This window comes from Micromesistius poutassou (genome assembly GCF_964030765.1).
Source record: "Micromesistius poutassou genome assembly, chromosome: 2".
Taxonomy (NCBI): Eukaryota; Metazoa; Chordata; class Actinopteri; order Gadiformes; family Gadidae; genus Micromesistius; species Micromesistius poutassou.
The window spans coordinates 6,250,258-6,277,951 of NC_140272.1; the positions used below are offsets into that span (position 1 = coordinate 6,250,258).

At 49.3% G+C, this 27,694-nt stretch overlaps 3 protein-coding genes across 4 annotated transcripts; all 3 read left to right on the forward strand.

The window, feature by feature from the left end:
- Positions 1 to 254: 254 nt before the first annotated feature.
- Positions 255 to 2,793, forward strand: pfdn5 (prefoldin 5). The gene is made up of 6 exons (XM_084463699.1): positions 255 to 339; positions 666 to 768; positions 1,023 to 1,054; positions 1,553 to 1,627; positions 1,731 to 1,836; positions 2,425 to 2,793. The coding sequence occupies exons 1-6, from the start codon at positions 274 to 276 to the stop codon at positions 2,505 to 2,507; spliced, it is 465 nt and encodes a 154-aa protein (XP_084319825.1). The 5' UTR covers positions 255 to 273; the 3' UTR covers positions 2,508 to 2,793.
- A 301-nt stretch (positions 2,794 to 3,094) lies between these two features.
- larp4ab (La ribonucleoprotein 4Ab) lies at positions 3,095 to 19,873 on the forward strand. Its single transcript, XM_084464652.1, has 15 exons — positions 3,095 to 3,510; positions 5,306 to 5,447; positions 6,624 to 6,870; positions 7,410 to 7,546; positions 7,832 to 7,935; positions 8,420 to 8,530; positions 8,653 to 8,706; positions 10,699 to 10,911; positions 11,299 to 11,399; positions 12,978 to 13,184; positions 14,902 to 14,953; positions 15,049 to 15,213; positions 15,646 to 15,788; positions 15,880 to 16,099; positions 16,203 to 19,873. Exons 1-15 carry the CDS (start codon positions 3,508 to 3,510, stop codon positions 16,581 to 16,583), a joined length of 2,280 nt encoding a protein of 759 aa, XP_084320778.1. The 5' UTR covers positions 3,095 to 3,507; the 3' UTR covers positions 16,584 to 19,873.
- Positions 19,874 to 20,411: 538 nt separating this feature from the next.
- On the forward strand, positions 20,412 to 27,553 carry atf7b (activating transcription factor 7b). Of its 2 annotated transcripts, none has more exons than XM_084463526.1 (12): positions 20,412 to 20,465; positions 21,393 to 21,454; positions 21,644 to 21,740; positions 21,935 to 22,062; positions 22,317 to 22,442; positions 22,805 to 22,968; positions 23,531 to 23,627; positions 23,721 to 23,840; positions 23,999 to 24,163; positions 24,602 to 24,790; positions 25,261 to 25,366; positions 25,531 to 27,553. In XM_084463526.1, the coding sequence occupies exons 2-12, from the start codon at positions 21,407 to 21,409 to the stop codon at positions 25,773 to 25,775; spliced, it is 1,485 nt and encodes a 494-aa protein (XP_084319652.1). In that variant the 5' UTR covers positions 20,412 to 20,465; positions 21,393 to 21,406; the 3' UTR covers positions 25,776 to 27,553. The 2 variants fall into 2 exon arrangements, with proteins under 2 accessions (XP_084319652.1, XP_084319653.1); XM_084463527.1 differs by having other exon boundaries at positions 25,510 to 25,649.
- The last annotated feature ends 141 nt before the right edge of the window (positions 27,554 to 27,694 follow it).

Sequence of the window (27,694 nt, forward strand, 5' to 3'; positions counted from 1 at the left end):
TAGTGTGTACATAACCTACAAAGTTATGTCGTTGAGTTGAATTGTAAGCCATTGTAGTTTAATATAATTTCCAGGTAGACAAGTGTTATTTGTAGTCCATAATATTGAAGCTAAAGCATAAATGACAACCATATTTCGTATGCATAGTTTGTCTTTTGAAACAAACATTGTTTTTCACCAGAAGGGGGCGCTGCTCTCACAACGCCCGCCCCACCGCTCGGCTTAACCCGGACACGCTCCCGTTTGGTAGTCTCGCCTCCTCACGCTTCCAACATGGCGGTCAATCTGACTGAGCTTTCTCTTCAGCAATTAGAAGGACTAAAAACTCAATTTGATCAGGTAACTGGATTTTATTTACAACATGTACTCTGTGTCTTCTCAGTATCTGTCCGTGCGGACCCACCCATGGCGCTGAGTGCGGGTGGTTGGGGTGTTTGGAGGAGAAAGGCTGCAGACACAGTCAGTCACGCCCGTCTGTCTCCTCAGTCCCCTGATAGATGTTCCACCTAACGTTATGATAAGAGGGCTCTTGTCGTTCTTCTGCCTGTCCTTACATTTGTAGATGGGTAGTCGTCCACAGCTGTCAATTTCACGCATTTCTGTAGATGTTTCCATCGATGTTAAGCCTTGACTTGATTCTCGTTGTTCGTGTTTCTGCTCCCCAGGAGGTGGAGTTCCTGACGTCATCGATAGGTCAGCTCAAAGTGGTGCAGACCAAGTATGTGGAGGCTAAAGACAGTTTGAACGTCCTGAACAAAAGCAACGAAGGTGAGCTAGTAACACAGCTGTGCTTGTGATACACAATGTAAATAACTTGGGTTTTCCTAGAGATATGTCTGCAATTGATTTGTTTGTTTGACTTGTTTGATCTTGCAGCACAGCTGTCATCGTATTACGTAGAAACCTAATTGACATGTGATGTGTGCAATGCATAAAGTCTTTTTTTTCAGCCAATCTCTTGCTAAAGACTATCGTTGCAGTCTGTATAAACTAATTTAACCTCTCTTTCCTCTAAATCACAGGAAAAGAACTGCTCGTTCCTCTGACCAGCTCTGTATCCTTTTGTTGTGGTGATCCAGTCTGTTGTGGAGGTCTTGACCGGTCCAGTCTGTTGTGGAGGTCTTGACCGGTCTGTTCTGTTGTGAAGGTCTTGACTGGTGCAGTCTGTTGTGGAGGTCTTGTCCAGTCTGTTGTGGAGGTCTTGACCGGTCCAGTCTGTTGTGGAGGTCTTGACCGGTCCAGTCTGTTGTGGAGGTCTTGACCGGTCCAGTCTGTTGTGGAGGTCTTGACCGGTCCAGTCTGTTGTGGAGGTCTTGACCGGTCCAGTCTGTTGTGGAGGTCTTGACGGTTCCTTGATGAAGCGAGTCATACCATTGAGAGGCAGGGTGCCTCCACCCTCTGGTCCACGATGGCAGGATTTACGTGAAGCAAAAAGCTTATGGACCGACTGTGATCGGTTGACATTTGATCAGACTAGTTTAAACTTGGTGGTGAAAGCTGTATTTCTGGTTCCATCTCGGGGGTACAGTTGTCCTTAACCAATGCTCCTCAGATGTACGTCCCGGGAACACTGAACGACGTGGAGCACGTTCTCGTTGACGTGGGGACAGGATACTATGTGGAGAAGGTAACAGTTCTTTAGAGATGTGTTCCCAGTTTATGTGTTTAACGTTCAGGAGGGTGTGGACGTCCGGATCATGTTAAACCGTTTTTGTTGTTTACATTTTCAGAATGTTAACGACTCTAAAGCATTCTTCAAACGCAAAATAGACTTCCTCACAAAGCAGATCGAGAAGATCCAGCCGGCGTTACAGGAGAAGCACGGCATGAAGCAAGGTAGGGGTTGGGACTTCACTAGTGTGGTCCTCATTTTTGAGTTCATTCCATGGTCATCTGACACCTCACTCTACCTGCTCCTGACGAGCTGGCTGTCGCCTTGCATGGCTGACACTGCCATCGGTGTGTGAATGTGGGAATGTTAATCAGTATTGTAAATCGTTTGAGTGGCCACTGGTTAGATAAGAGCTTTATAAACGCAGTCCATTTACCATTTACTTCAGTTTCATGTCCAACCAGCTTCTTCACAGTCACAGTTCTTTGAAAGACATAAATAAATAAATAAACATTAAATTCTTTGGCCTCATTGCAGCACAGGTTTTTTAAATGATTAGCGTGTCATCGGCTAAACCTAGAAATCCTGCTTGTTGGTCCAAACAAGAAAATATGTAGTGTGCATCAAAATGCACAGAAACTGTGAGGCCGAAGTCGTTCTTACAGAATGTCCAGACCTCCCTTAAGCAGGTCCTCAAAAACACACACATCAGGTGACCCCCTGTGTGTCAGGTGACCCCTCTGTGTGTAAGAGCAGGCAGCCACCCACCCTGACGCCCCTAACACCATGCTGTGCTGTGTTTCTCTCTCCAGCCGTGATGGAGGTTATGAACATCAAAATCCAGCAGCTACAGAGCCAGCAGGCCTCACAAGCAGTGGTGGCTGCCAAAGCCTGATGACTCAATGGACTTGTGTGAAGATCTGCCTGGACAATATCACCATCCACATTTAATAGAATAATTGGAAAGTTCACAAGAATACATAAAATGTTTTTATTTCTGTAGAGACAGGGACACCTTTTACTCAGTTTATCCAGCATTGGTGTTATGTTCAAATAAAGAATCGTATCATGACGGTTAGTTCAGAATTGAATTTAAGTGTACTTATTGAACTTAAAAGAAATTCAATCCAAATCTTTATCCTGGGCAAGTTATTTGAAATAAACTGATTGAATGAACAACATTTTGCTGACCTGAATCCTTTTGTACCATGTTCTAACAGTAAGTTGCCAAACACCATTTTAACCACGATATAATTCAGATTTAACCACGAATATAAATGCAATACATTAATATTCCAATTTATATTAAAATGCATATCCATATGAATATTCATATGAATCTATTCAACGCTCAAGCGTTTCCCTGCTGCGCAGCGCGTGTTGCGCTGTTGCCTGGGCAGGGGCGTGGTGGGCGGGGCGTGGGCGGGGCCCCCGTGGTATCAGCAGCCAATCCGCTGGGAGGCTGCAAGGGCGAAGCTGTCAGAGTCGCCGTGCAGCGCCGCCAATTTAAAGCTTTGTACCCTTGGCCGGCGCTCCCGAAACACGAGGTTTGGATCTTCTTTTAGTCAGGAAGCAGAGCTATTCTTTTTCGGGGAGGGGATCAGAGACGGAGAGCTGAACGAACCGAGGAGCTATTTCACCCCGGATCAGTTCGTTAGTCCCGAGAGTTCGCGGCTCCGTTCAAGAAGGTGAAAGCTCCGCTCGGCGAGCCGAACCCGGTGCACCCTGAACCCGGGGGACTTTGAGCAGAGCCGAACGGCGTGGAGTGGTGCGGGGAGAGCCAAGGTCCACATGAGGTTCGCCCGCTGGTAGCTAGTAGCACGTCGATCAGGATATACGGAACTCTACGGCCGGAAAGCGAGGAGGACGGCAGCGGAACCACGGAACCCAGCGGCATGGTGAGTTCGGGGCCTTGCGGCGCGTACCCTTGCTAGCACCGAGCTAGCACGGAGCTAGCACCGAGTTAGCTACTTGGCTAACTTGCGACAACCTGTTTGACGGAGCGCTCCGGCGCGTCCCCCTCGTGCTGCGGCTAGCGGCGGGGGCCGGAGCCCGGGCCGGGGGGTAGTACTGCAGACGTCTAAGCGTCGGCACTACGTGTGTAGACCTGTTGGATGCCTGGGTCTCTACATTTTAGATAATACAAGACAAGTCTTGTCTGGTGCCGTTCGACTCGTGTAAACCAGACGGGTTCCTGCGCGTTCTGTCACCGCAGACTCGGTCCCACATCTCACGGTTCATCTCACTTGTGCTCCGGAACAGAACCGTCTCCTTGTTAAATATCATGTCATTCATGTTGCTTTAAATGCGAATACCTGCAGTCGATGTCCTAGTTTTGGACAAATAAATTATGTTAGTTGGATTTGGTCTTTATGGTAATAGACTGACAGACTGCCTGACAGTCTCTGTAAAGACAGACGGGTCTGGTTGTGAGACAGGCCGTTCTGGCTGTGAGACAGACCGCCTCTGTAAAGACAGAACGGTCTAGACGGGTCTGGCAGTAACACAGACCGCCTGGCAGCGAGACAGACCGTCTGTCTGCTTACGCAACCACCCGGTAAGAGTTTCTGGAAGGGCATTAGCGCCCATTTTTAGCACACGTTAGCCCGGTCAGAGTGTGCCCGGGTTAAATAACGTCACCTCCACCTTACTTCACGGAGCCGGCCGGGGTCTATCGGACGGGTATGCCCTGCTTATGGGCCCAGCATGGCGCAACATGGATGTGGTTTTCAACGAGTGAGTAAGGGTGTTGTGCAGCCCGACTTCATGCCGCTCGCCATGTGCTCTTTCCTGGTTCTCCTCGCTGCTCCTTAAAAGGGCAAACCGGAGTGACGTGGAGCAGACCAATGCAAACCGAGATGGAGCCATTTCACCCCAACGAAAATGACGCAGACAATGTGATTTTTTTTATGTTTAATTTGCAACATTATTGGATTTAGATGGGATTGTACCGAGTGTGTGACAATAGAGGTCTTCGCCCCGCCCAGTTGCAGACTTTCTGCCTGTGCATGTGACTTTGTTTGACTGGCAATGTCATGGGTTTGTACCATATGGCGAGGGAAACGCAATGCTGTAATGGCCTTAAGTCATTAGAGTAAAGTTGGATTCGTTTCGTTGCGATGCATTATCTGCATCTTAAATAACAAATGTCTGCGGAATACTCCTGTAGCATTCAAACCACATGACTGCCCTGGATTAAACTGGTTTTGTTAAGTTATTACTTTTTTTCTGGAAAAGTCCCATGACTGCATTAATTTGAAATAACTTTCCATTAGTTCGTTTTGCATTTGGTTTATTTGTTTGTTGGTTTATTTGTAGTTTTAAGAAGCAGCATTGTGTTACATCTTGTACCCCTCGTTCCTCCGGAAGCGCAGGACAGAAACTCGTTCAGAGTTCACCTGGACTCTGCATAGCCTCCCCCCTTGCCCCCCCACACCCTCTTACACACTTATTGTATGTTGTACATCCTGGCACTTAAAATATTACTTAGTATTGTATAGCAGCTTATCCTAGCTATCTTTGTTGTATACAGGAATGGGCTCACCTAGCGATTGTTAGTGCTTGGTACTTCTATGAACATCCTTACTGTACCGACAGCGATGTATTGTGGTTTCTCTTTTTTCTGACAAATGTACCTATTCCAAGATGCTTTCCAAAGCGTCTGCTAAATGTAAACGTGCCTCGTTGTTCCAGGTCACCACCAAGGGAGGAGGCCTGAACCCCAACGCCAAAGTGTGGCAGGAGATCCCTGCCCCCCACAATGGGCTCCCTGCGGAGAGCCAGGAGGAGCCAGCCTGGCTGCAGCCCTCCTCCCCCCCAGGAGAGGGGCCTGAAGGTAGGGTCCGGGGGCGACCGGAGCCCCACTTAACGCTCTGTCGGTTCCCTTTACTCAGAAACCCCTCAGATTCATCATGTACTTCTTAATTTATATGGTACAAACCATCATATGGAATTCAGATGGTTGAGATGGTGGACCAAATCTGGAGAATGTGTTCAATTAATTAACATTACAGGTCCGTTTTAATGACAACATGTGAACTGTTAGTGCTTATTGGGTTGTACAGTAAAAATGCCAGGTTCTCTTTAAGACTAAACATGCAGATCAAAATATTGAATTAACTACAATGCCACATCCACTTTTTTGATGGGTCTGTAGTTAACAATTGAATAAAATACAACAATATGACTATAACATAATAATAAATACATAAAAATACAAGGGTAACTTTTAAACCCTAACAGAAAATACAAGACAACTAATTATAAACACTTTCAGTAATACATTAAGGTTAAGCATAACCCCCCCCTAGTAACACAATTACATAAGTAATGTTTGGGAAATTAATGCTTTGGAGAAATGTTTAAAAAGCCCCCGCATCTAAAACAATTTTGATGGAAGAACCAATCTTTTAAAGGAATCTTTCCAGTTTAAGAAAATTAAACTATTAATCAAGTATCAAATTCAATGTCTATGAGAAGGACGGGCCTTTGACCTGCAATGAAGCTCAATGGAAGGTCTAGATGTTGGTGTGAGGAAAGCAGCAACATCTTGTCTAGTTTGGTGAAGGGACGAGAGAGAGAGCAAGATGCCAAACAAAGCATTCTCTTTCAACAGGACTTCCACTTCCTTGAACGTTTTTTATTAAAGGTGCCATGACATGCCACCAGGTGTGGTGTGATTAGCCGTTACAAGCCGTTTTGGAAATCTGCCGCTTATGACTTCATAAGGGGCAGAAAGTGGGTGTGTCCACCTAGATGCATGCTGGATAGATCAGTCTATCAGCCTACCCAGTGGACTGTAGCAAACGTTGTTCATCTATCCGTCACACATCTAGGTGGACACGCACACTTGTGATGTCTTAAGGGGCTGATTTCCAAAACGGCTTGTAACGGATAATTACACCACACCTGGTGGCATGTCATGGCACCTTTAATGACGGGCAACACCGAAACAAGGAAGTCGTTTTGCAGGATTGTGCTGACCTGTGACCGTTTGACCTCCGTTTCCCAGGTTACTCTGAGGTGGCATTCTCTGATGACAAGGGCTACAGCACAGAGTACTCAGACACCTCCGATGGTGTGCCGGCACTGGCTGTGGAAGGCCTCACCAATGGGGCGGAGCCGCTGGAATTCGGGTACCCCCTGTTCGACACCCCGGGAGGTGTTCCGACGGACGGGGAGCTGGTCAAGGAGGAACTCATGTCTGAGGAGAACCTCAGAGAGTCTCTGAAGAAGCAGCTGGAGTTCTGCTTCTCCAGGTGAGAGAGTAAAACTACTGCTGCACCAACACTGCTGCCCTGGGCTGACTCTCTCGGCCCAGAGTCAGACCCCATCAGTTTGGAGTTTGAAGCTTCCGTGGGGCATTATAGATCTTAAAATTGTGTGGTGTACAAAATAAAGGTTTAATTTAATTCCACTACCACTTCTCCAAACCTGACCTTTTTAAACGGTCAGCTGTGAGTGTGACAGACCCCCAGTGATGATTAGTAACTTGGAAGGACCCGGGCTCACTGGCTGGCTGGAGAAGTTCTTCCCTCCTCCCCCCTCTTTCGGCAGTACAGTGTCCAATGGTTTAATCAGATCATGAGGTCTGAGGGGGATCTGAAGACTAGGCCTTCGTTACTCTTATAGGATGCAGTTGTCAACACTAATACATTTATTGTAGCTGGATGCTTAGGCTAGTGACTGGGATAGATATTCAACAGCAGCCTGGGCCTGCTGCAGTATCTTCTTCTCAATGGGGAGGAATGCATGTCCTTTAACAACCCCCACCCCCTCTGAAACCTTCCCTGTGCAGAGAGAACCTATGTAAGGACCTATACCTGATGTCCCAGATGGACAGCGACCAGTTTGTTCCGGTCTGGACCCTGGCCTGCATGGAGGACATCAAGGTGCTCACCACCGACTCGGAGCTCATCCTGGAGGTTCTTAAAGGTACAGTACGCTGCTTTACAGAAGAACATGGACGCACTACAGCCAGTGGGCGGGGCATGTGTAAAGGATGACAATGAAACGGTCAATCAAGTATGGTTTTCCCGCTATCGACAAAACTGAAACGGGGACCTCTTGGAACCAAAACAAGGCTCTTTAAAATATGAATGTATATTTGTGTGTCATTGTATTGCGAGCCGTTTAAATGATTTCTGTGAGTAAACCAGCAGTGTGTCAGGTTGGCGTCCACCTCCTCTTCTGACGGTCTCCTCCCCCTCTCCCCAACAGCCTCTCCAATGCTGGAGGTGGACGAGGCCGGAGAGAAGGTCAGACCCAATCACAAGCGCTGTATCATCATCCTGAGGGAGGTGCCAGAGACCACCCCGGTGGAGGTAAGCTGCCCCATGTGACCCCTACACGATCACATGACACCACCATGTGACCCCTACATGATCACATGACGCCACCATGTGACCCCTACATGATCACATGACGCCACCATGTGACCCCTACATGATCACATGACGCCACCATGTAACCTCTACATGATCACATGACTACAGCATGCGACCCCTACATGATCACATGACTGCACCATGTGACAGTAGTGGTTCCTTGCAGTGCAGCTCATCACAGAAGGTGTTTCCCCTCTGCGGTGGTTTACTGTCACCGTGGTTTCCTCCCTAAGGCTGGGCGCGGTGCAGCCGGTCGGCCCGTCTCCAGATCATTAATCCTCTAACCTGTTGGGCCTGTCTCTGACTGACGACCCGCTTTGTATTAAACCCTGCAGGGAGGGCTTTCATCACAACCGGTTAAGGCAGTAATGTCGGTACTAAGTAGGCAGTGTTAACGGGTGGATCTGTTCTGCTCCTGCAGGAGGTGGAGGCTCTGTTCAAGAGTGACAGTTGTCCAAAAGTCATCAGCGTCGAGTTCGCCCACAACAGCAACTGGTACATCACGTTCCAGTCGGACACCGACGCCCAGCAGGTAGCCCACACGCTTCTTTTATGAGCGCGGTTCTTTCCCGCTTGGTAACCATGACGATAACGCTGACAATGATTATCATCTTTTGAGGGGAACTTATCTCTATTTCTGGGTTTTCTCCCCAGGCTTACAAATACCTCCGGGAAGAAGTGAAAATGTTCCAGGGAAAACCCATCATGGTGAGTTCACTCATATTGGGACAAACTCGTTTGCATTCAATTCATTCAAGTGTTCAAACTTCCGAACCTAATTAGAGGTAGATTGTGTGTAATCTGTAACTTAATGTGTAAAGTCTGTCATCTGAGGAGCTGTGACCACAGAGGAAGGACATATGAAGCAAACATCCGCTGCTGGGTGAAACATTAGCCGGCCATATCTCCAGACCGACGGATTACTCTTATCTTCACAAGTCTGTGACCCTGGACAGGGTTGGCTCATGGGACTCGTTGCCATTAGCACTGAGTTTGACGACCTCCTGCCCTTGAGCCAAGCTCTCTTGATCTCCTTAAACCAGCGGTTCTCAAAGTGTGGGGCGCGCCCCACTGGTGGGGAACAGAGACGTGACAGGTGGGGCGCGACAAACGGGAGGAAATTTCACTGAAAACTCCACATTTCTTATGGTAGGAGTGAAAGCTTGACAGTAGGGCTGGGCGATATGGACCACAAGTCATATCTCGTATTTTCAAGCAGAATGTCGCTATAAGATATATACATGATGCTATAAAATAAGTGCTGTCGCCGCGCTCCAACTCGTCATTCTACATCGGGGGCGCCGCGTCGCTGTGCTCGTTAACCTGCCTGTAGGCCAGGGTGGCTAAACATTTTAAAATTAGTCAGTCAAAAACAGTCGGAGCAAGATGTGGCAAATACATGTTTCGCTCTGAAGGGGATTTTAAAAAGTGACGCGAGCGGAAGAGCGGAGGCTGGGGGGGGAGCGTGTGTGAGCCAGAGGCAGAGCGGGACGGAGAGAGAGGTGAGCAGAGCAGTCCTGCACGGCTCTCATGTTGCAAACCCGCACCCGTCCTTATACCCGCACAACTTAAAACCACATCCGACCTGAATATCAGATCCAGCACCGGAGAAGTCTCGCTCTCTTGCTGCGCGGGATGCACTGAGCAGGGGTGGCGAGGATAAATCTGTCAATCTGAGCGATATTGGGAAACGAACGACCGTGCTTCTCGCCACCGCGATCACACACCGACAGAGTCGTCTTTAGGTGTTGTAACCGAGCAGCAGCTTCGTCCCGATGCTGAGCCTCGTCACTGGAGTCCTCCCCGTCCCATAGCGTGTCCGCTGACACTCCAGCTCTCTTCTCGGCCGGGGGGGCGCTGCTCGCATATTTTGTAGACGTGTCACTAATAATGATTTTTTTTTAATTTGAAATAGGCCTACATTTGAACATTTTAAGCTTGCAGCTTTGCAGCCACTCATGCAGGTATAGGTCTCATGAGTTAAATTGCTCACCTGTCTTGCCAAATGCATTGCTCGTCTTTTTTTTTTTTTTTAACAGATTGCAAAGTGGCACTTTTATTTTCTCTTTTTCTGAACTTGGTACAAGTCATGACACAGCTGCACTTTTATTTTCTCTTGTTGTTGAACTTGCTGTTATTTGACGTTATTGAGTTAGAATTTAGATACAACATGATGTAACTTGATGTTACTTCAATAAATGTGGAGATGTTAAGCTTGGCGTATTTCGTTAGCGTTGTGTTGGGGCGATGGGGGCAGGTGGGGCTTGAACATCCCCCCTTGTCCAAAGTGGGGGGTGACCGAAAAAGTTTGAGAACCACTGCCTTAAACAGTCAGCTTGTGAGTGGTGGTCCTGAAAGACCCCCAGTGATGATCAGTATCGCGCTTGGAAGGACCCAGGCTCAGTGTGGCTGGCTGGAGAGGTTCTGTCCCTTCTGACTCCTCTCTCTGTCCTGCTCCACCTCTTCTTCTGTCTCTCCTCCACCTCTTCTCTCTGTCCTGCTCTCTCTCCTCCCCCCATCTATCTAAATCTCCTCCTCCCTCTCCTCCCCCCTCTCTCGTCAGCCCGGTGTTCTATGGCCTAATGACTCGGATCTCTATATCTGAGGGGATCTGAAGGTCATCACTGTATCTTCGTGTTGGGTGCACCGTCCCAAACAGGTCGTCTCATTCTGGACTCGCTCTCTTGTTCCCTCGCCCAGGCTCGCATCAAAGCCATCAGCACGTTCTTCGCCAACAACAGCTTCCGCAGCGTGGACTCGAGCGTGTTCAGCCAGCCCCCCGCCGCCGCCCAGGCCTTTAACGCGCCCCTCTACATGCAGCCGGTGTACAGCCCCCAGCAGCAGTACCCCGTCTACCCACTGGTCACGCCCTCCTGGAACCAGTCGGCCACGCCCTACTTTGAGACGCCGCTGGTAAGCTGCTGGTCTGGACGTTGAGCTGGGCGTGCTGCTTTGAGGTCACTCTGATGACGCAGTCATTTAGTAGAGATGTCCGATGCCATTTTTTTCATTTCCGATTCCTGACTTTGAGTATCGGGCGATACCGAGGATAAACCGATACAGCGTCTAGCATTGTAACTACTAGTAACACTTGTTCTTATTGAAGGGTTCTCTAAAGATGACAGCAGTGTATAGTCGGTCCACTTATGGTCTACACATTTTCTTTTAAAATCAGATATTTTACATTTTATAATCTATAAGTATAATAGATGTGTATTCTTGTAGTGAAGCGTCCATGCATGAGCTCTGAGGAGAGGTCTAAGGTGAGGACGTGATGCTGACCTGTGTTCCTCTGTGCAGGCGCCGTTCCCCAACAGCGGCTTTGTGAACAGCTACAACGGCTCCGCCCCTTACAAAGGTTCTGGGAGCGTTCCCGCAGGACGCACCTTCAACCGGAGCCGGTACCTTAACCCTTACCTACCTTAACCCTTACCTACCCTTACCTTAACTCTTACCTACCCTGACCTACCCTTACCTTAACCCTTACCTACCTTAACCTTTACCTTAACCAGTGGTGTAGTCTACGTGGTACGCAGGTATACGCCGTATACCCATTAAGAAAGCTCCAGCATTTCCGTATGCCCACTTAGAAATGCGCAATGACACGTATCAATTTCGATAGTGGCGGAAATTCTGTTAATTTTATGAATGAAAGTATGACAGTTCTGTCACAGAACGTACATACTTTCATTCATAAATTCAACCTGTGCACTGTCAACCTCAGCTCGACTAATATATCATGAATCAACTCTCCTTACTACTGGCGTGCAGGTTTGAGTGACAAGTCTTATGGCCCTCCCTCGCCCCTAATTACTATTGGACAGGCTATTGTTTTTACTATATACTATTGTTTTTAGCATTTAGCTTCTACCGGGAGTACACCCGGATATGTAGCATTAGCAAGCACCTAGCTTCTAGCCATATAAACGGTGGTCCCCACAGACAAACAGCCAGTATATAGAACAATCAATAATTTTAGTGCACGTGGAACAAGAAATAAACGTTTAAGCTTGACATTGTGTTTCTAGTTTAAATATTGACGTTGTGCTCTGCGACGTCCGCAATGGTTAGCTTTGCCACGCTTGTGGCAGATTCAAAGTGTCATAGAGTGTCATTGATAATAACAATAACAATAATACGTCTTAGAACAGTTGCTGATATGTTTTATTTATCTTAATTTATTATTTAAGTATTTTTGTATGGGAAACATAGCCTACATGTTTTTATTTAGTATTTTCGCATTTATTGTTTCTTATATAGGGTATTTTATTTTATTGAGTTGTAATTGTTTGACAAATTACCAACTCTTTTTCTTGTCTCTAAAACTCTAAAACTTTACTGCACAGGACAGACTCAAGTATCCCGTCGTCGTCTCCTTCGCACATTAGTATCGCGCCAGGCTGGTGACATATACAGTAATATAGTGTTTATATAGCCAACAAGTATTTATTTATTGATTCTTTATAGTTTATTTGATGCTAGTGCCTAATGGTGATTTTAATTTGACTGTTTAATGTCCTAGAAACTGATGACAATATCGAGTGTTGAATAATCTCAATGACTTATGGTGGTTGTAGGCTACTGTATACGACAGTGAGTGTGGTGGTGGTAGGACGGGTGTGGAATCACAGTATACCCACTACAAAAAACTAGACTACACCACTGACCTTAACCCTTACCTACCCTTGCCTTAACCCTTACCTACCCTTACCTTCCTTTACCCTCCTACTCACACTCCGTCACACGAGGTTCAGATGCAGGGCAGAACTAGGGGTTAATAGTTCAGGTGTAATAATGTTACAAAAGATAGTGTTGGTTTACAACCACACAGCATTGAAACGTGTGTTGGGTGATGATCACATTGAATCGTGTGTTGGGTTATAATCAATAACATGAGCCGCGTGTTAGTTTATGAACATTGAACCCTGTTGGGTTCTAAACATTGAAGCCTGCTAATGTGGTCGTGTTTCTGGTTCCAGCCTCCAGGGGAAGAGCCACCCCAGGCCAGGAGCCCTGCCCGCTCTGATCCCAGGGCTCTCCAGGGAGGGGGGGTCTGCCCCCACCAGCCCCCTGCCCGCCCAGACCCCGGGGGCCACTGGGGCCCCCCCCCAGGAGGCGGTGGTGATGCCCAGCCTTCACATGAGGGACCTGCCTCCAGGCGACCTGGGCCTGGCGGGCCGTGGGAGGTGGGTGACCTCTTATCTGATGGTTTTGTTTTCATGTATCCACACTAGAGATGCTAGGCCTGGGCAATAAAACAATAAATTATCGTATCGTGATAGACTTATGATCAATATCAATATAAAAAATGTTCAATATATATCGATAAGAAACTGGACCACCGAATCTAGCAGCTGGGTTTGTTACACAAACACGGTTCCATACTTATTTCCATAATATTTGAGTGATTTTTATTATTGTATCGACATAGGAGTATTTATCAATGAAGAACAGTGGAAGGTCATATTAAGTGTTAAACAGAAGTGTTTAAATCCAGCATTGTAATTCCTCATTACAAAAGAGGTCATTACAATTATCAATAGCTATCGATATCCATTGTTATATCGTGATATGTCTTTCAGCCATATCACCCAGGCCTAACGCCTTGTGCACACTACCTCCGTCAGTCGACGGATGGGGGCTTTTTGACTAATTTCCCGGGTTGTATTTAGGGATGCACGATAACTTTTTTTTAAACCGATACCGTTAACCGATAACTTTTAGCTCCTAAAGGCTGATACCAATAACCGATAACACACACATATTCATATATATGACCTAAGATCATGACATTGTCACGCAGACTTCAGTAGAATCAACGGGGACTATAGGGGGGCTGACGCGGGATATGACGTAGAGTCGAGGTTCACAGTACGGCCCCTGTCACCCTGTCAGGTGTGTTTTGGTCTGACCGCAGACAGCAACGGAGGCAGAATGGGCAGAACTCATCGCGATCATCTTAAATGTTGCTGCAGCGATGCATCATATATTCCGTTGAATCCACAACATCCGCATCAATCGATGAAAGATTGGAGCATGAGTTACAGACAAATAGAAGAAACGACGAATAGGCAATTTACTGTTTAACGAAATTCAAAATGGAGGAAAATCTGACCACCCGGAAGTCATAGGTTCTTGAGGCACTCAGTTTCATGAGTGTAGGTCAAACCGGTTGCGAGTTATGCTTGTGCAAAGTTTGCATTTTTGGGCAGTTGGTATAGCGCCACCTTTGGGCCAATCAGTGTAATATTTGCTGTGTGCTAATCTTGGGTCAACCTCTACGTGTCTAGTAAGTTTCATAAAAAGCGTGCGATCGGTGTAGAATGTACAATGCAAACGCGGCGGAATAATAATAAAACTAAGAATTACAAGTGGTTCCTTGCACTTCGTGCTTGGCACCTAATAAAAACATTTTCTATATCTGCGTGCAGTTATGAACTCATGTATTGTAATTGATTGTATGTTGTGTACTTTTAGGGTTACGATAAGACCTTTAATTTAGCGTTAGTGGGAGCAGGGCACTGAAATTATATAGGCTATGTTATCGGGGCTATTCGTCATGATATCGGACTTATCGGAATGACGGAATAATTTCTGTTGTCGGCCCGATAATTATCCTGCACGCCTAGTTGTATTACTAAAGCGATTTCATTGGACAGTGCACTTATTGGCAGATGGATCCGTTGCTCACTGAAAAGTTGAACATTTCTCAACTTTTGACGACAGCCACGGAGCCGACTTAACGGACAGACCCACAATGCATTTCGAAAGCGCCCCATGCAAAGTCAATGAGATCTGATCAGTGTGCAAGAGGCGTAAGAGTCTCTGAGCTGTCCTTTGGGGCTGAACGGTGGTTCTGGGTCCAGCGGTCTCACAGTGTCGTGTTTCTTCCCCTTTCTTCAGGCGAGGCGGTTCCAGAGGCATGAGGCGGAGACGGGAGGATGATCGCTCCCTGGTCGGCACACTCCCTCTGACTCAATTCATCCACTTGTATCTCCTTAATCGGTTAATTAGTTGTGTTGACTAACGGGGAGAACCTCCTCTGTGCAGAGACCCGTCCCGTTGATCGAGGTGAAGGTGCCTGCGCCCAAGTTCGACCTGGCCTCCTCCAGCTTCCCCCCCCTGCCGGGCTGCGTCGTCACCAGCACCCAGGAGGAGCTGGTCCCCGAGACGCGGCTGTCCGACGTGGTGCGGGGCCGCTGGGGGCCCGACAAGGTAACCCCGTCAGGACCCTCGGCAGAGGGGCGTAGCGTTATTGAAGCAGTGGGGTCTTACCGATCAGCACACTGATGCTCCCAATCTCATACATACATTGCACTACCGACACTTTAAGGACTTAACTTGGACTTTTGGAAACTTTCTATTTTTATGATATTATATTGTTGATAAGATAATCCTTTATTAGTCCCACAGTGGGGAAATTTGCAGTGTTACAGTAGCCAAGACCAAAGACGATAGTGAAAATAAAGATATTGTTGTTTTTATATTATATATTTAGATTTTATATTCATATAACCATGCAGCTGGAGGATTGCAAAATTTCGTTACAATGTACAACAACTGTACAATGACAATAAAGATTACTACCTCCTACCTACTGCTACTGCTACCACTGCCACTCACCACAGCCTCGCTCTGCTCCCTCAGGCGGAGACCAAGGAGGAGAGGAGGGAAGCCCGGCCGCCTAAAGCCCCTGAAGGCACTGTCATCCCCCCTACGGTGGTACCTGCAGCCATGGCTCCCGTACCAGCCCCCGCCACACCCCTCATCGTGGCGACGCCCGTCCTGAGGTAGGCCACGCCCACAGCGAATCCCCGTGGCCCGACCCACGCTGGACGGACACGCAAGTAACTGATGACGTTGCTTTGTTTCCCTGCTCAGTGTTTCTGAGCCAACCAAGACGCCCCCCAAAACCAAGAGCCCCCCGGAGACTGCGGCGCCTGCCGTTACCCAGGAGCCAGTCCAGGTCCCTGTCCTGGTCCAGGCCCCCACGGAGTCTGGGTCTCCGCCAGCTGCAGAACCTGTTCCTGACAAAGAGCCAACATGCCGCCTTCCCGGGTCCCCCACTGCAGTCCCCACCCCTGCACAGAGCCTAGCCCTGGTATGTACCCCCCCCCCACTACCTGGTCCACACGGGGCCGGTCCAGAGACTGTACCCCCAGGTCTCATGTGTTGTCCTCATGCTCTGATGTGGTTCCCTGCAGGAGTCCCGGAAGCTGAGCTACGCCGCGGTGTGCCAGCTGCCCGCCAAGGAGGTGGTGCTTCCCGCCCGGCCGCCCTCGCCAAGCTCCTCCCCTGACCCCGAGGCCAGCCAACCGCTGCGGGAGCTGGGGGTCAACAAGGTGGAGGACCCCCGGACCCCATCCAACAGCAACGACGCACGGGGGGCCGAGAAACCCGGGGAGGCACGGGTCCCTCGCGAGCCCCTGGGCTCCTACCGCGGGGGCAACGGGCCCCCCAGGGCCTCGGGCCTGAAGGGCCGGGAGCGGCCCCGGGCCCCCCCTCCCGGCAGACGTGCGGCCCCACAGGGGGCTCCCCGGCGCAGCGGCAAGGAGCAGAACATTCCCCCCCGGTCCCCCAAATAGAGGGGGGGCTGCTGCCGGTCCCTCATGAACTCAGAGACGATGTGTATCTATATGTATAAAGAGAGAAATATATATTATCGTGTTCTTAAAGAAGAACACCACGATCCTGAGGGCGCGTTCAGACCAGGTCACACACCGCTGTGGGTTCATGTTGTGAGCTCTCCCTCCAGCAGGGGGTTACGGCTCTGGACGACATGGTGGCCATCGGTCTCTCTTCCAACTTCCCGGCTGCTCGGTTAAAACAGCAGAAGGCTACGATGCTAACGCTACATGGTAAACAAGGTTCTTCTTCTGGGCTGACTGCCTGTTCGTGATTGGCAAGTGGTGGTGTGATGTCAGGTCACGTTTCTCCAAAGGTTGTTTCCGTCTCAACTCTTCGCTACAGGCTGTGTCTTTCTTCGCAGCCCCATGCGCCCTCTTCCCCCCCAAAGACCGCAGCTTAAAAGCAGGACCCCCATTCAGATGACGGGTTGAACTGGTCTGAACGAGCCCTAAGGCTGTACCAGATCCGGCCTTTGGAACCCTGTCCTTTTGGAGGAACAGTTTTCAGGTTAACCAATATGGCCCCCGTCTCCAAGGAGATGCAAGTGTTATATATCTATATAGCTATATATAATCTGAATTTTAACAAGAAATGTATGTGAGCGACAAATTACTTTTGTTGGAAAACAAATCAAAGCTGAGAAAGCCGTTTGAAAAGTATAATGTTGTATAACATTGCAAGGGACAACACAACTTCATGGCTGTTAATTGATAATTTCGTCCGTACCCGTTTGTTTGTTTGGGTAGTGTGGTGTGAAGTCGGCCATGTTTGATTTTTGACCATCAAATGTTCTGCTTCTTTACAAAATGCTCTTATTATAAGCTTATTATGAGCAGTTTATTGTATGGGTTCAATGTACTGAACACTGGAGAGAAGTATGTGGTGAAGTGTTGTTCTGTTCCTAATCCTGTCTGACTGGTGGGTTTTCAGTTTAGACTCCCTGATGAGAGATAGTCTTTAGATTTCAGTCCTTCTTTCTCTTCTGATATCGGGCCTTTCCACCTCACACTGGAGCATCTACCCATCAGACTTTTAGAATTATATACATAAGCGCTTTATTACTTTCTGTTGGCTGGTATGGGGGCTAAAGTTGTGTTACTCAACTGGGAAGGCATTAAGGCCATGTGACCTTGAAATCACTTCTTATTGGCTGATTGGAGTGGAGATGGAGGATCTCATTCCCTCCACTGGTTCTGCCCCGGCCCCTTGTGTGGAGGGCCATAGATATAGATAGATAATCTATCTATATAACAGCGCTATAAATGAACCTAGGCTAGCATGTCATCAAGTTTTGTAAGTTCAGGGATAAGGGGAATAGTTATTTGTTTTTCTCCTGCAAATCAAATGTATCTTTTATTTATTTTTCTTATTACAATACACTGCTGCGGTGTTACTTTCTGAGTCATTTGTGGCTGTGGGGAATAGTAAAGTTGAGCCCTACACATTTCCCTGAAAGCTGCTCTGTTAGATTTGAGAGTTGTGAGATGGAGGAAAGGATTTTGAAGTTGTGTTGCGTTCATGACCCGTTGGTGGCGCTATAATACTCACAGGGCACTAATGCCTGACGATGGTTTTGACATTTATAACAAATTACACTCTTAAGTGTTACTCCCAAATCTTGCATACAGTACTTTTTTTTTTTTTTAAACCACTTCTCACCAACATTGCGCTAACTTTAACTTTAAACATGATATAAACACGCTTATTGAGTACTGAAATGGATCGGAAGTGACTTTGTTTTCAATTATCACCTTCTGGTCAATCATTGATGTGCATTTGGTAACTTGTGATCAATCACTTTAAAGGGAATAGAAATTGTAGTCTGACCAAATCTGGTTTTGGGGTTTTTGATAAATTTTGTGGCTGAAATTATATTTTATTCCAAGTAAGCGGATCTGACTATGACCGCAGATCGCATTGTAATATACAATTTTTTATTTGTAATTATCTTTTGGGTAATCCATTCAAGAGCTCCACAAGAAAAATAATCTTTGATGTACTGCCTGATACACGCATTACCATGTGTAGAGTTGCGGTAGAACAAATCTGAAGGCTCCTCCCTTCACAATTATTGTTCTAAATCAATATCTCTTCTGAACATGCATGACCTGGCTCTGACCAGAGCCACTCAACTATATGAAGTTCTGTTTGAACCCTGAGCCTGAGATAAATTAGTCATTTTGGAGGGGAAACTACTTTTGACTCATTTTGAATGTTGTAGCAAGTAGGGTTTTTTTTTAATCTAAATCTATATAATGCAACCATTTGATCTTTTAACCAGCAGTGTTTCTAATTTTTTTTTTTTTGAAGCCACTCGCTTTAGTTCATTCTTTAAGGCTTGATGTGCATTTTACAAGATGTTAATAGTTTAATTTTAGCGTTTTCTCTAAATGTTTGAAAAGAGGGCATATACTGGTTTGTGAAATAATAGAGTAGCAGCATCTATTGATATTGTCAATTGATTTCTGATTCTCATCAAAGCTTCTAAATGGGCAGCTAAAGTTGGTGTGAACTTCATTGCACCTTTTTAAATTGTTTGGTCTTCACGGGATTGTATTTCCATAAAACAATTTCACTCATACAAATGAAAGGTTTGCTGATGTTTTATTCAAACCGCTTCATTTCAGTGTTCTTTGTTGCATCGTTTTATTTGACGTGGTGCTGGTGGACTTGACGTGTCCGAGTTGCAGGACGTAAATGGATCAGGGTGGACGTGGTAATAAAGCAACTTTAATTCACCGTAGTGTGTATTTGTGCTTATGAGGGATTTGTGGTTCACATCAGGTTGTATTTCCGCTGGTTTTATGAATGTTGTATTTTATGTCTTTAAAAGTGATATTTGTTCAGTTCATTGGTCTACATTGATCCTTGGGCCAAACTAACATTTGTGCCTTTTTTATTAATTTCTTTGAAAATAGATGTAACGAGACCACCATGTTTAATTCCAAACTGAACACTGCTGCTTTGTGGGGTTAACATTTTGGGCTAAGTGTTTGATGACCGCTGACCCCAGGCCTTTCAACCTGTCTGTGGGGAGCTAATTGTGGGTGTGTGTATGTGTGTGCATGCTTGTGTCCATTGTCTTGTGTAAATATCACACGTTGCTTGCCCATGCAGCTTCCATCCCAACCATGTGCATCATGCTCAGTGATTAAACACCCGGATTGGAGTCAAGGCGTCCTATGTTTGGCGTGGTGAATGTTGTATCATTAAGTCTGGTGTATGAAAATAAAGATTATATTTTTAACAGCTTGATCTTTATTTTTGTTTGAAAAAAATGGATGGGAAATTTATTTTGACAAATTAACTTATTGAAGGTCGCTTTGGATAAGAGTGCTGAATGTAAATGCTATGACTACATTTTTAAAGCATCATTGGAGCTCTAGGTCCTGCAATATTGTATTTTTATTTATTTATTTAAATGAGTCTTGTACAGCTATTATTATTGGCTGTACATTTATTTACCAAAGCAGTCCGTTAGTCGAAAGTACACCATTGCGGGTAAGTTTTATACTAGAGAGGATTTGTGAAATTATATAAGACTAGAATTAGTGTACAATGTGTGGATAAACCCAAATCCTTGACGAATTATGTAAGGTTTAAATGTATTCGTAGATCCGATGTCATTAGATTGGTCTGTAATAATAAAAAACACTTGCAAAACCATTAAAATAAAAATATAATTAAACCTATTGCTTAATATTGTTTATGACATTTTCGTTACGATGTGTTACGTAAGATCTCGGCAGCAGGACGCACTTCTCGCGATACTTGCCGAACGGTGTGTGAGTGTCAACATCGGCCCGCAGCGCAGCGTCCTGAGTCAGGGGAGGAATCGGGTAAGTTCCCTCTCCTTTCGGGTCATTTAGGGTCTAATCCAGCAACCGGCCATCTAAGTGTTCACCTGAATCAGAGCACGGGGAAAAACGAGCTGGTGTACGGGGACGGAAACGGCCTTTTGAAGCCACTTGCGGACATGTTTGTGTGCAGTCGAAGGTTAGCGTTAGCGGGCTAACTCCTCCTTAGGCCTGCTGATTCCTCCACTTCTCCCTCCACAACCTCCTCCAGTGCGGCTCGGTAGGAGCCTGGAGACCGGGAGACTGGAGCAGGCTGGTCGGGGTGGGGAGCTAGGAGTCAGGGCAGGGCGACACCACATCATCATCGGTCCTCATTATGGATGATGTGATGATCCACCTAAGGCCCGAGGTGTGACATGTTCCAGCAGATGGACGAGTCACAGCTCACAGTCCACTCTGACAGGACTGGTCTAGTCCTCACATGTGAATAGAGCAGGTCCCGGGGGAACCGGAGACGTCTGTCTGCCCCTCTGGGCTTCCTGGGGAGGACCAGTCCCAATAGCTGGTCCTGCCTCCAGGCCTTCACGTCTAGCGGGTCTTCATGCATGTCGGACCAATACGCCTGTTGTGTTTATTGTGTTGGCAACACGTCGATCCAGGTAATATCTGGTCCGTGTCTCCAGCGAGCAGGTGTAGGTGGTTATAAACGCGTTACATGTCATGTGAACCACATCTACCGCCAGGGTTTCCGGTTTCCTTGAAGCGAAAGGACAGCCCTGCATGTTCCGCTACCCACGCAGCGCCTCTTTCCTCCTTCCTCCTTCCTCCGTCTCCGTCTCCTTCATTCCTTATAGCGCCAGACCAGCCCGTGTTCTCCGTGCATCACGCTATTGTCTGCCTTTCGTCTGCAGTCGGCATAATGGAGCACAATGTCCTTTAATAGGTGTGCTTGTTTGCTTCCCTTTGCAGGATAGCCGTGTGAGATGGGGGATGACCGGCCTTTCGCTTGCACTGCCCCTGGCTGTGGGCAGGTATGGTGGATCACATTTTATTTGATCATTTTAATACTGTATATGTTTCTTAATAGGCCCATGCATGTGTGTTAATGTAGTTCAGATAAACCACATTGCTTCTCAGAGCCTCAGTCCGAGCAGCTAAACTGTGGTGGTTTTGCTGTAGTTGAGTTGATCATGGTGACCCCGTTCTCCTTGTGTCTGCAGAGGTTCACCAATGAAGACCACCTGTCAGTGCACAAACACAAACATGAAATGACTCTGAAGTTCGGTCCTGCGAGGACGGACTCAGTCATTATCGCAGGTAATGAACCTTTACCTTTACCTGCTCTTGTATTAGGGCGTTTGTAAGCTTTGTAATGAAACATGGATGCCCTTACAGACATAAGTATGCATATATATCGTTTTTGTTGTTTTTGTTTGGTTTAAGTAATGTGTCAGTGTTGCATCATGTAAAAACCAATGTTGTTAAGACGAGGTGTGTGTGTGACTCCTCAGACCAGACCCCCACCCCCACCCGCTTCTTGAAGAACTGCGAGGAGGTGGGGCTGTTCAACGAGCTGGCCCACTCCTTTGAGCAGGAGTTCCGTAAAGCACAGGACGATGACCACAGAACCAAGAACACGGTACTGCTTCTGCTCCACCTTCTGCTCCACCTTCCGCTCCACCTTCTGTCACATGTAACCTGGAGTTTATCTCCTTCAATGGCCGCTAACATGTGATACATAAGAGCTTCGCTAGATGTCACAGCGTCAACAACCCTTTGGTCCGTGTATGATGTTTGTACCGCGATACGCTCAGACATATTAGGCTCATACCCTAACCCTTGCGGTGATTGGCTGACTAACACGGTCTCCACGGTGACACCTCCCTCTGTCAGAATGTCCCACTTCAGACGCCGTCGGAGGTCAAGGGGGAAGTCCAGGGCCCGCTGCAGGTGGACTCCTCCCCTCCAGGAAGTCCCGACTCCACCTCCAGCATGTCAGACGACAGCCGGGAACCCCCGGTGAGCAGGAATACGGGATAGAATGATCATTATTACCCAATACACACACATGATAGAATGATCACTATTACCCAATACACACACACATGATAGAATGATCACTATTACCCAATACACAAGCATGATAGAATTATCACTATTACCCAATACACACACATGGTATAATGATCACTATTACCCAATATACACATGATGGAGGACTGTGGTTATGGTGGGTCTCAGGTCCACATGATTGTGTGTGTGTGTGTGTGTGTGTGTGTGTGTGTGTGTGTGTGTGTGTGTGTGTGTGTGTGTGTGTGTGTGTGTGTGTGTGTGTGTGTGTGTGTGTGTGTGTGTGTGTGTGTGTGTGTGTGTGTATTCAGCAGGAGATGGAGCCCCCAAAGCCTGCCCCCAGCTCGGCCCCCACCCCTACCATCGTGCGCCCGGGTTCGCTGCCTCTCCACATGGGGTTCGACTCCCTGAACCCCACGCTACCCTCCCCCACGTCGGTCATCACGCAGACCCCGCCCTCCAACAGACAGCTGGGGTGAGTGTTCTGAATCTTCTCGGCCCTGTTGATGCGTCTCCGTCCTTGGCGGCGTGTAGCTCAGGAGGTAGAGCGGGTTGGCTGGTAACCGCAAGGTTGCTAGTTCGATCCCCTGCTCCTCCTACGAGTGTCGAGGTGTCCCTGAGCAAGACGCCTCTGACTGCTCCCGACAAGCTGGCTGTCGCCTTGTGTGGCTGACACCGCCGTCGGTGTGAATGTGCGCATGAATGGGTGAATGTCAGGCAATATTGTAAAGCGCTTTGAGTGGACTCTGGTTACAAAAAAGCGCGAAATAAATGCAGTCCATGTACCGTTCGTTTGCCCTATTTGTTGTTGTTTGTTCTGTTTGTCTTCTTCTTACTTTAGCATGCACATTTGGCATTTTTCATTAGAGTCTACTTTTGCTGTATTAGTACTACTGTATTTTTATTGTATTTTATATATTTTTATCCTGTGTTTTTATACTGCTGCTGGGCTATTGCAACAAACTCATTTCTGCTACGGGGGATTACTAAAGTTGCATCGTATCGTACCGTTTTCCTGACCCCCGGTCTCTCCCCAGGTCCCCAACGGCCTCGTACCCGCTGGTCATGCACCTCCCTAACGGCCAGACGCTGCCCCTGCTGCCCAGCCCGGTGCAGATGACCTCCGTCATATCGGTGAGCCTCCACCCTGCAGCTCACACCGCGCCCCCTCGCCGCTCTGCCTCACGTTCCTGCCTCACCTCTCTCCCATGTGACCCCCCCCCACAGCTCGCCCGGCCGCTGAACGCCGTGCCCAACGTTCCCGGGATCCCCGGCCCCCCGGTGGGCGGGGCCAGCAGCGGGTCCTCCTCCCCGTCCGGGTACAGCATGCACGCCGACGCCAAGATGGTGAGCAAGGCCGCCTGACGCCGTGCCTCTGGGTGTTATGTCTCTATGGCGATGGGGCCTGTCACATGACCCCCGCCGGCCCCAGGGGCCTCAGGTGACCCCGGGGTCGGCCCGCGGCGGCCGGCCCTCTGACTCGGTCGATGTGTGCCCCCCTGTAGCGTCTGAAGGCGGCCCTCACCCAGCAGGGCCTGGTAGTACACAACGGCTCTGCCAGGGGGGGCCCCACCGGGGGGGGCGCCAGCGGGTCGGCGGTCCCTCACAGACCCGAGCAGAACCAGCAGCCCATACTGCAGTCTGACGCACTGTCGCCTGCTCAGCCCCAGGTACACACACACACGGTGTCGCCTGCTCGGCCCCAGGTACGCACACACACACCCGTCCCGGGACACGCCTCTTGGGGAGACGAGCCCTAGTGGGCAGGCTGATGGCTAGGACGCCAGACCGTCGCTGGTTCCTGGAGCGTGCTGCTCTGCTCTGTTGGGGGGAGGGGGGGGTCATCACCGCCTCGGTGTTGTCGTGGTGACATCAGGACCCCGCCCCGGCTCACCCCTCGTGACCCTCAGGATCAGGGAACTCAGGTCAGGGTCGTGACCTCATCAGGTCCTCTGTGTAGTCATGGAGTCAGGCCCCCGGGCTCTGAGGCCCCCGGGACAGAAGGAGAGAGGGAGAGGCCTTCGTGTCGGTAATGGAATGCAGCCCTGTGAGTGCCGTGGCTCCGCCCCCCCCGGTGACGCTGTCCGCGCGTGTGTGTTTCCCGCCAGGTGTCTCCCGCCCAGCCCACGGGGGGCCGGCGGCGCCGGGCGTCGGACGTGGACCCCGACGAGCGCCGCCAGCGCTTCCTGGAGCGCAACCGCGCGGCGGCGTCGCGCTGCCGGCAGAAGAGGAAGGTGTGGGTGGGCTCCCTGGAGAAGAAGGCTGACGACCTCGCCAACATGAATGTCTCCCTCTCCGTGAGTCCTCCTCCCTCCTCCTCCCTCTTCCTCCCCTCTCCCTGAGTCCCCCTCCTCCTCTCCCTCCTCCCCTCTCTCTCCTCCTCCCCTCTCCATGAGTCCCCCTCCTCCTCCTCCCCTCTCCCTCTCCGTGAGTCCCCCTCCTCCCCTCACCCTCCTCCTCCCCTCTCCGTGAGTCCTCCTCCCCTCTCCCTCTCCGTGAGTCCCCCTCCTCCCTCCTCCTCTCCCTCTCTGTGAGTCCCCCTCCCTCCTCCTTCCTCCTCCTCCCCCCCGGGGCAGTGGGTCCATCCCCTTATGTGTGTGTGTGTGTGTATCTGTCTCTCTACCTCTGTCTGTCTGTGTCTCTCTCTACCTCTGTCTGTCTGTGTCTCTCTCTCTACCTCTACGTCCGTCCGTCTGTCTCTGTCTGTCTCTCTCTAACTGTGTGTGTGTGTGTGTGTGTGTGTCGTTCCCCCCCCTCCTCCGGTCAGAACGAGGTGACCCTGCTGAGGAACGAGGTGACCCAACTCAAGCAGCTCCTCCTGGCCCACAAGGACTGCCCCGTGACGGCCCTGCAGAAGAAGAACGCCTTCCTAGGTAACCACACACACCCCCCCCCCCCCTCCCCACCCAAGCCCCCCTCTCCCCACGCATCACGCCCCGCCCGTCATCTCGTGGTTGTGTGTCGTCTGTTGTCATCCCATCCGTCTAACGGCCCCCCCGCCCCTCACCTCTCTAAGGGTGAATGTTGTCTCGTCCAGCCGCAGGCGGGGAGGAGAGCTCCCGGGAGCCCTCGGCTGAGCTGCTGGGCTCCCCGGCGGCCGTCATCCAGCACGGGCCCTCCCCCGGGGCCTCGGGCGGGGCCGGCGCCGGCGCCACCATCAACGGGCTGAGCGTGCGCGCCGCCGAGGCCGTGGCCATGTCGGTGCTGGCCGGCATGGGGGCGGGGCAGCCGGCCGGGGTCGTCATGACGACGCAGCAGCAGCAGCAGCCCGCCTCCAGATGATGCGACGGCGCAGGTAGCCCCGCATGCACTCGACCGGAGAGGGGAGGGGAGGGGCGGGGGGGTTAGGGGGGGGGCGGGGATGGACGGGGGGGGTGGGCGGTGTCGCTCCCCCCCCCCCCCCCCCCCCCCCCTTCTCCTGGTCTCCGGCCCCCTCCCCCGTCCTCCCCCCAGGATGTGAGTGTGGACCATGTGACCAGCAGGATGCAGGATTCATGCGCTGGCTCAGGCCACGGACACAGACTCTCTGCCCCCACCCACCAGGCCGAGGATAATCAGTGACCAGAGCGTGGGCCCCCCCCCCCTCCCCGACCGGGTCCCAGCGCCAGGGCGGTGCTGTGTACAGTAGACGTGTGGAACACCCCTTCGGTTTTTGAGTTACCGCAGTCAGGAATGTTATTTTTTTTTTTTTTAGAATGGAAATCTCCAATAAAAGCACGTTATTTTATTTCTGTTGCACTTTGAACGCAACTTTAAAACCAAACCCGCGCACTCATCGTGATCACACGCCTCGTTAGCGTTTGTTTTGCTGTAACATCTTGTCCTCGCAGTTCTGGTTGTGTTCTGTGTGTTCTGAGGCTGGAGGCTGGTGGTGGAGTCACCCCCGCCCTTCCTTTTTGGAGGCGGGTGGTGGTGGTGTCACCCCCGCCCGCCCCCTGGAGGCTGGTGGAGCTCTCACCCCCGCCTGCCTCCCGGAGGCTGGTGGTGGCGTCACCCCCGCCTACCTCCCGGAGGCTGGTGGGGGTCTCACTCCCGCCCGCTGCCTGCTAGCCCCACTGTCCCCTCATGCTACCTCTCCTGTCCGCCCGGTCTCATCCCTCTGCCTCGCTCTGTGTTTGACCTTCTGTGTTCAGCCAGCCAAGGTCAGCAGGGGGGCGCTCCTCAAGGTCTCCTCTTGTACAGTTATTTTTACTTTCATTGTGCGTTTCGTTTTACATTTTATTTTCCCCCTGATGTGAGGGGTCTCGTTCATCTGGACTTCTGTTGGACTGCATGGCGAAGACGAGGATGAAGAGTACCACTGTGTGTGTGTGTGTGTGTTACTGACGCTTGGCCCCGCCTCTCATCAGTTGGAAGCTTTGATTGACAGGATGGCCCTTAACCTCGATGTGAAGCCTCCAGTCTGTCCGTAACAGGGATGGTGTGGGTTGATAACCTTTACACGGTAATCCACAAACTTATCATTAAAAACAAGTGACCCAGGCATTTCCTTTGAAGAAAAAGTAGTGCAATATATTTTTCTATTGAGTATCGATGTTCTTGCGTATAACTAGCGTGTGTAGCCCAGTGGTGTGGTTCTCTGAATGATGGAGTGGCTCAAAGGAAAACAATGTGAAGCTGGTCATTCCTGAGTTAAATTGGCGATCTGAGCACAGAAGGGGCTTGATGTCCTGTTCAATGGTGCTCTCACACGTTTTCTAACTGTCTGCCTTTTGTCATTCATTCATTGAAGGTGCTTCCTTTTGAGTTTCAGTCTTGAACTGTGCTTGTTAGCATCATGCTTATTTTAACATTGTCAAGTTGTTTTTTTTACATGGTCTGGTTTTAAAAGGTTGCTTTCTCCAACTCGAGGTATGGATGTCCCTTCTTATGATTGTAGTCCCTGATTCTGTTCCCCCAACCACATAAACATGTGTAGTCTATTGTGTGTTCCACAGAGGGATTGGCACTAGAAGATAGTTACATGGAGGGAGTCAAATAAGGCCTAAAAATAGGTCAAATTAACTCTTATATAATCTGAATTAATGGATGATATGTCTGGTAAAAAAAATAAATGTTGTTAGAAAAGGAAAGCCGAATGAGTCCGCTTTGTTCGTGAGGTAGCACTATATTTAATGAGTTCTTATTGGAGTCGTTGCACTGAGTGACCAACGGGGGGCGCCAGGGATAAGTCATTACACCGAGTGGCCAGCAGGGGCCGC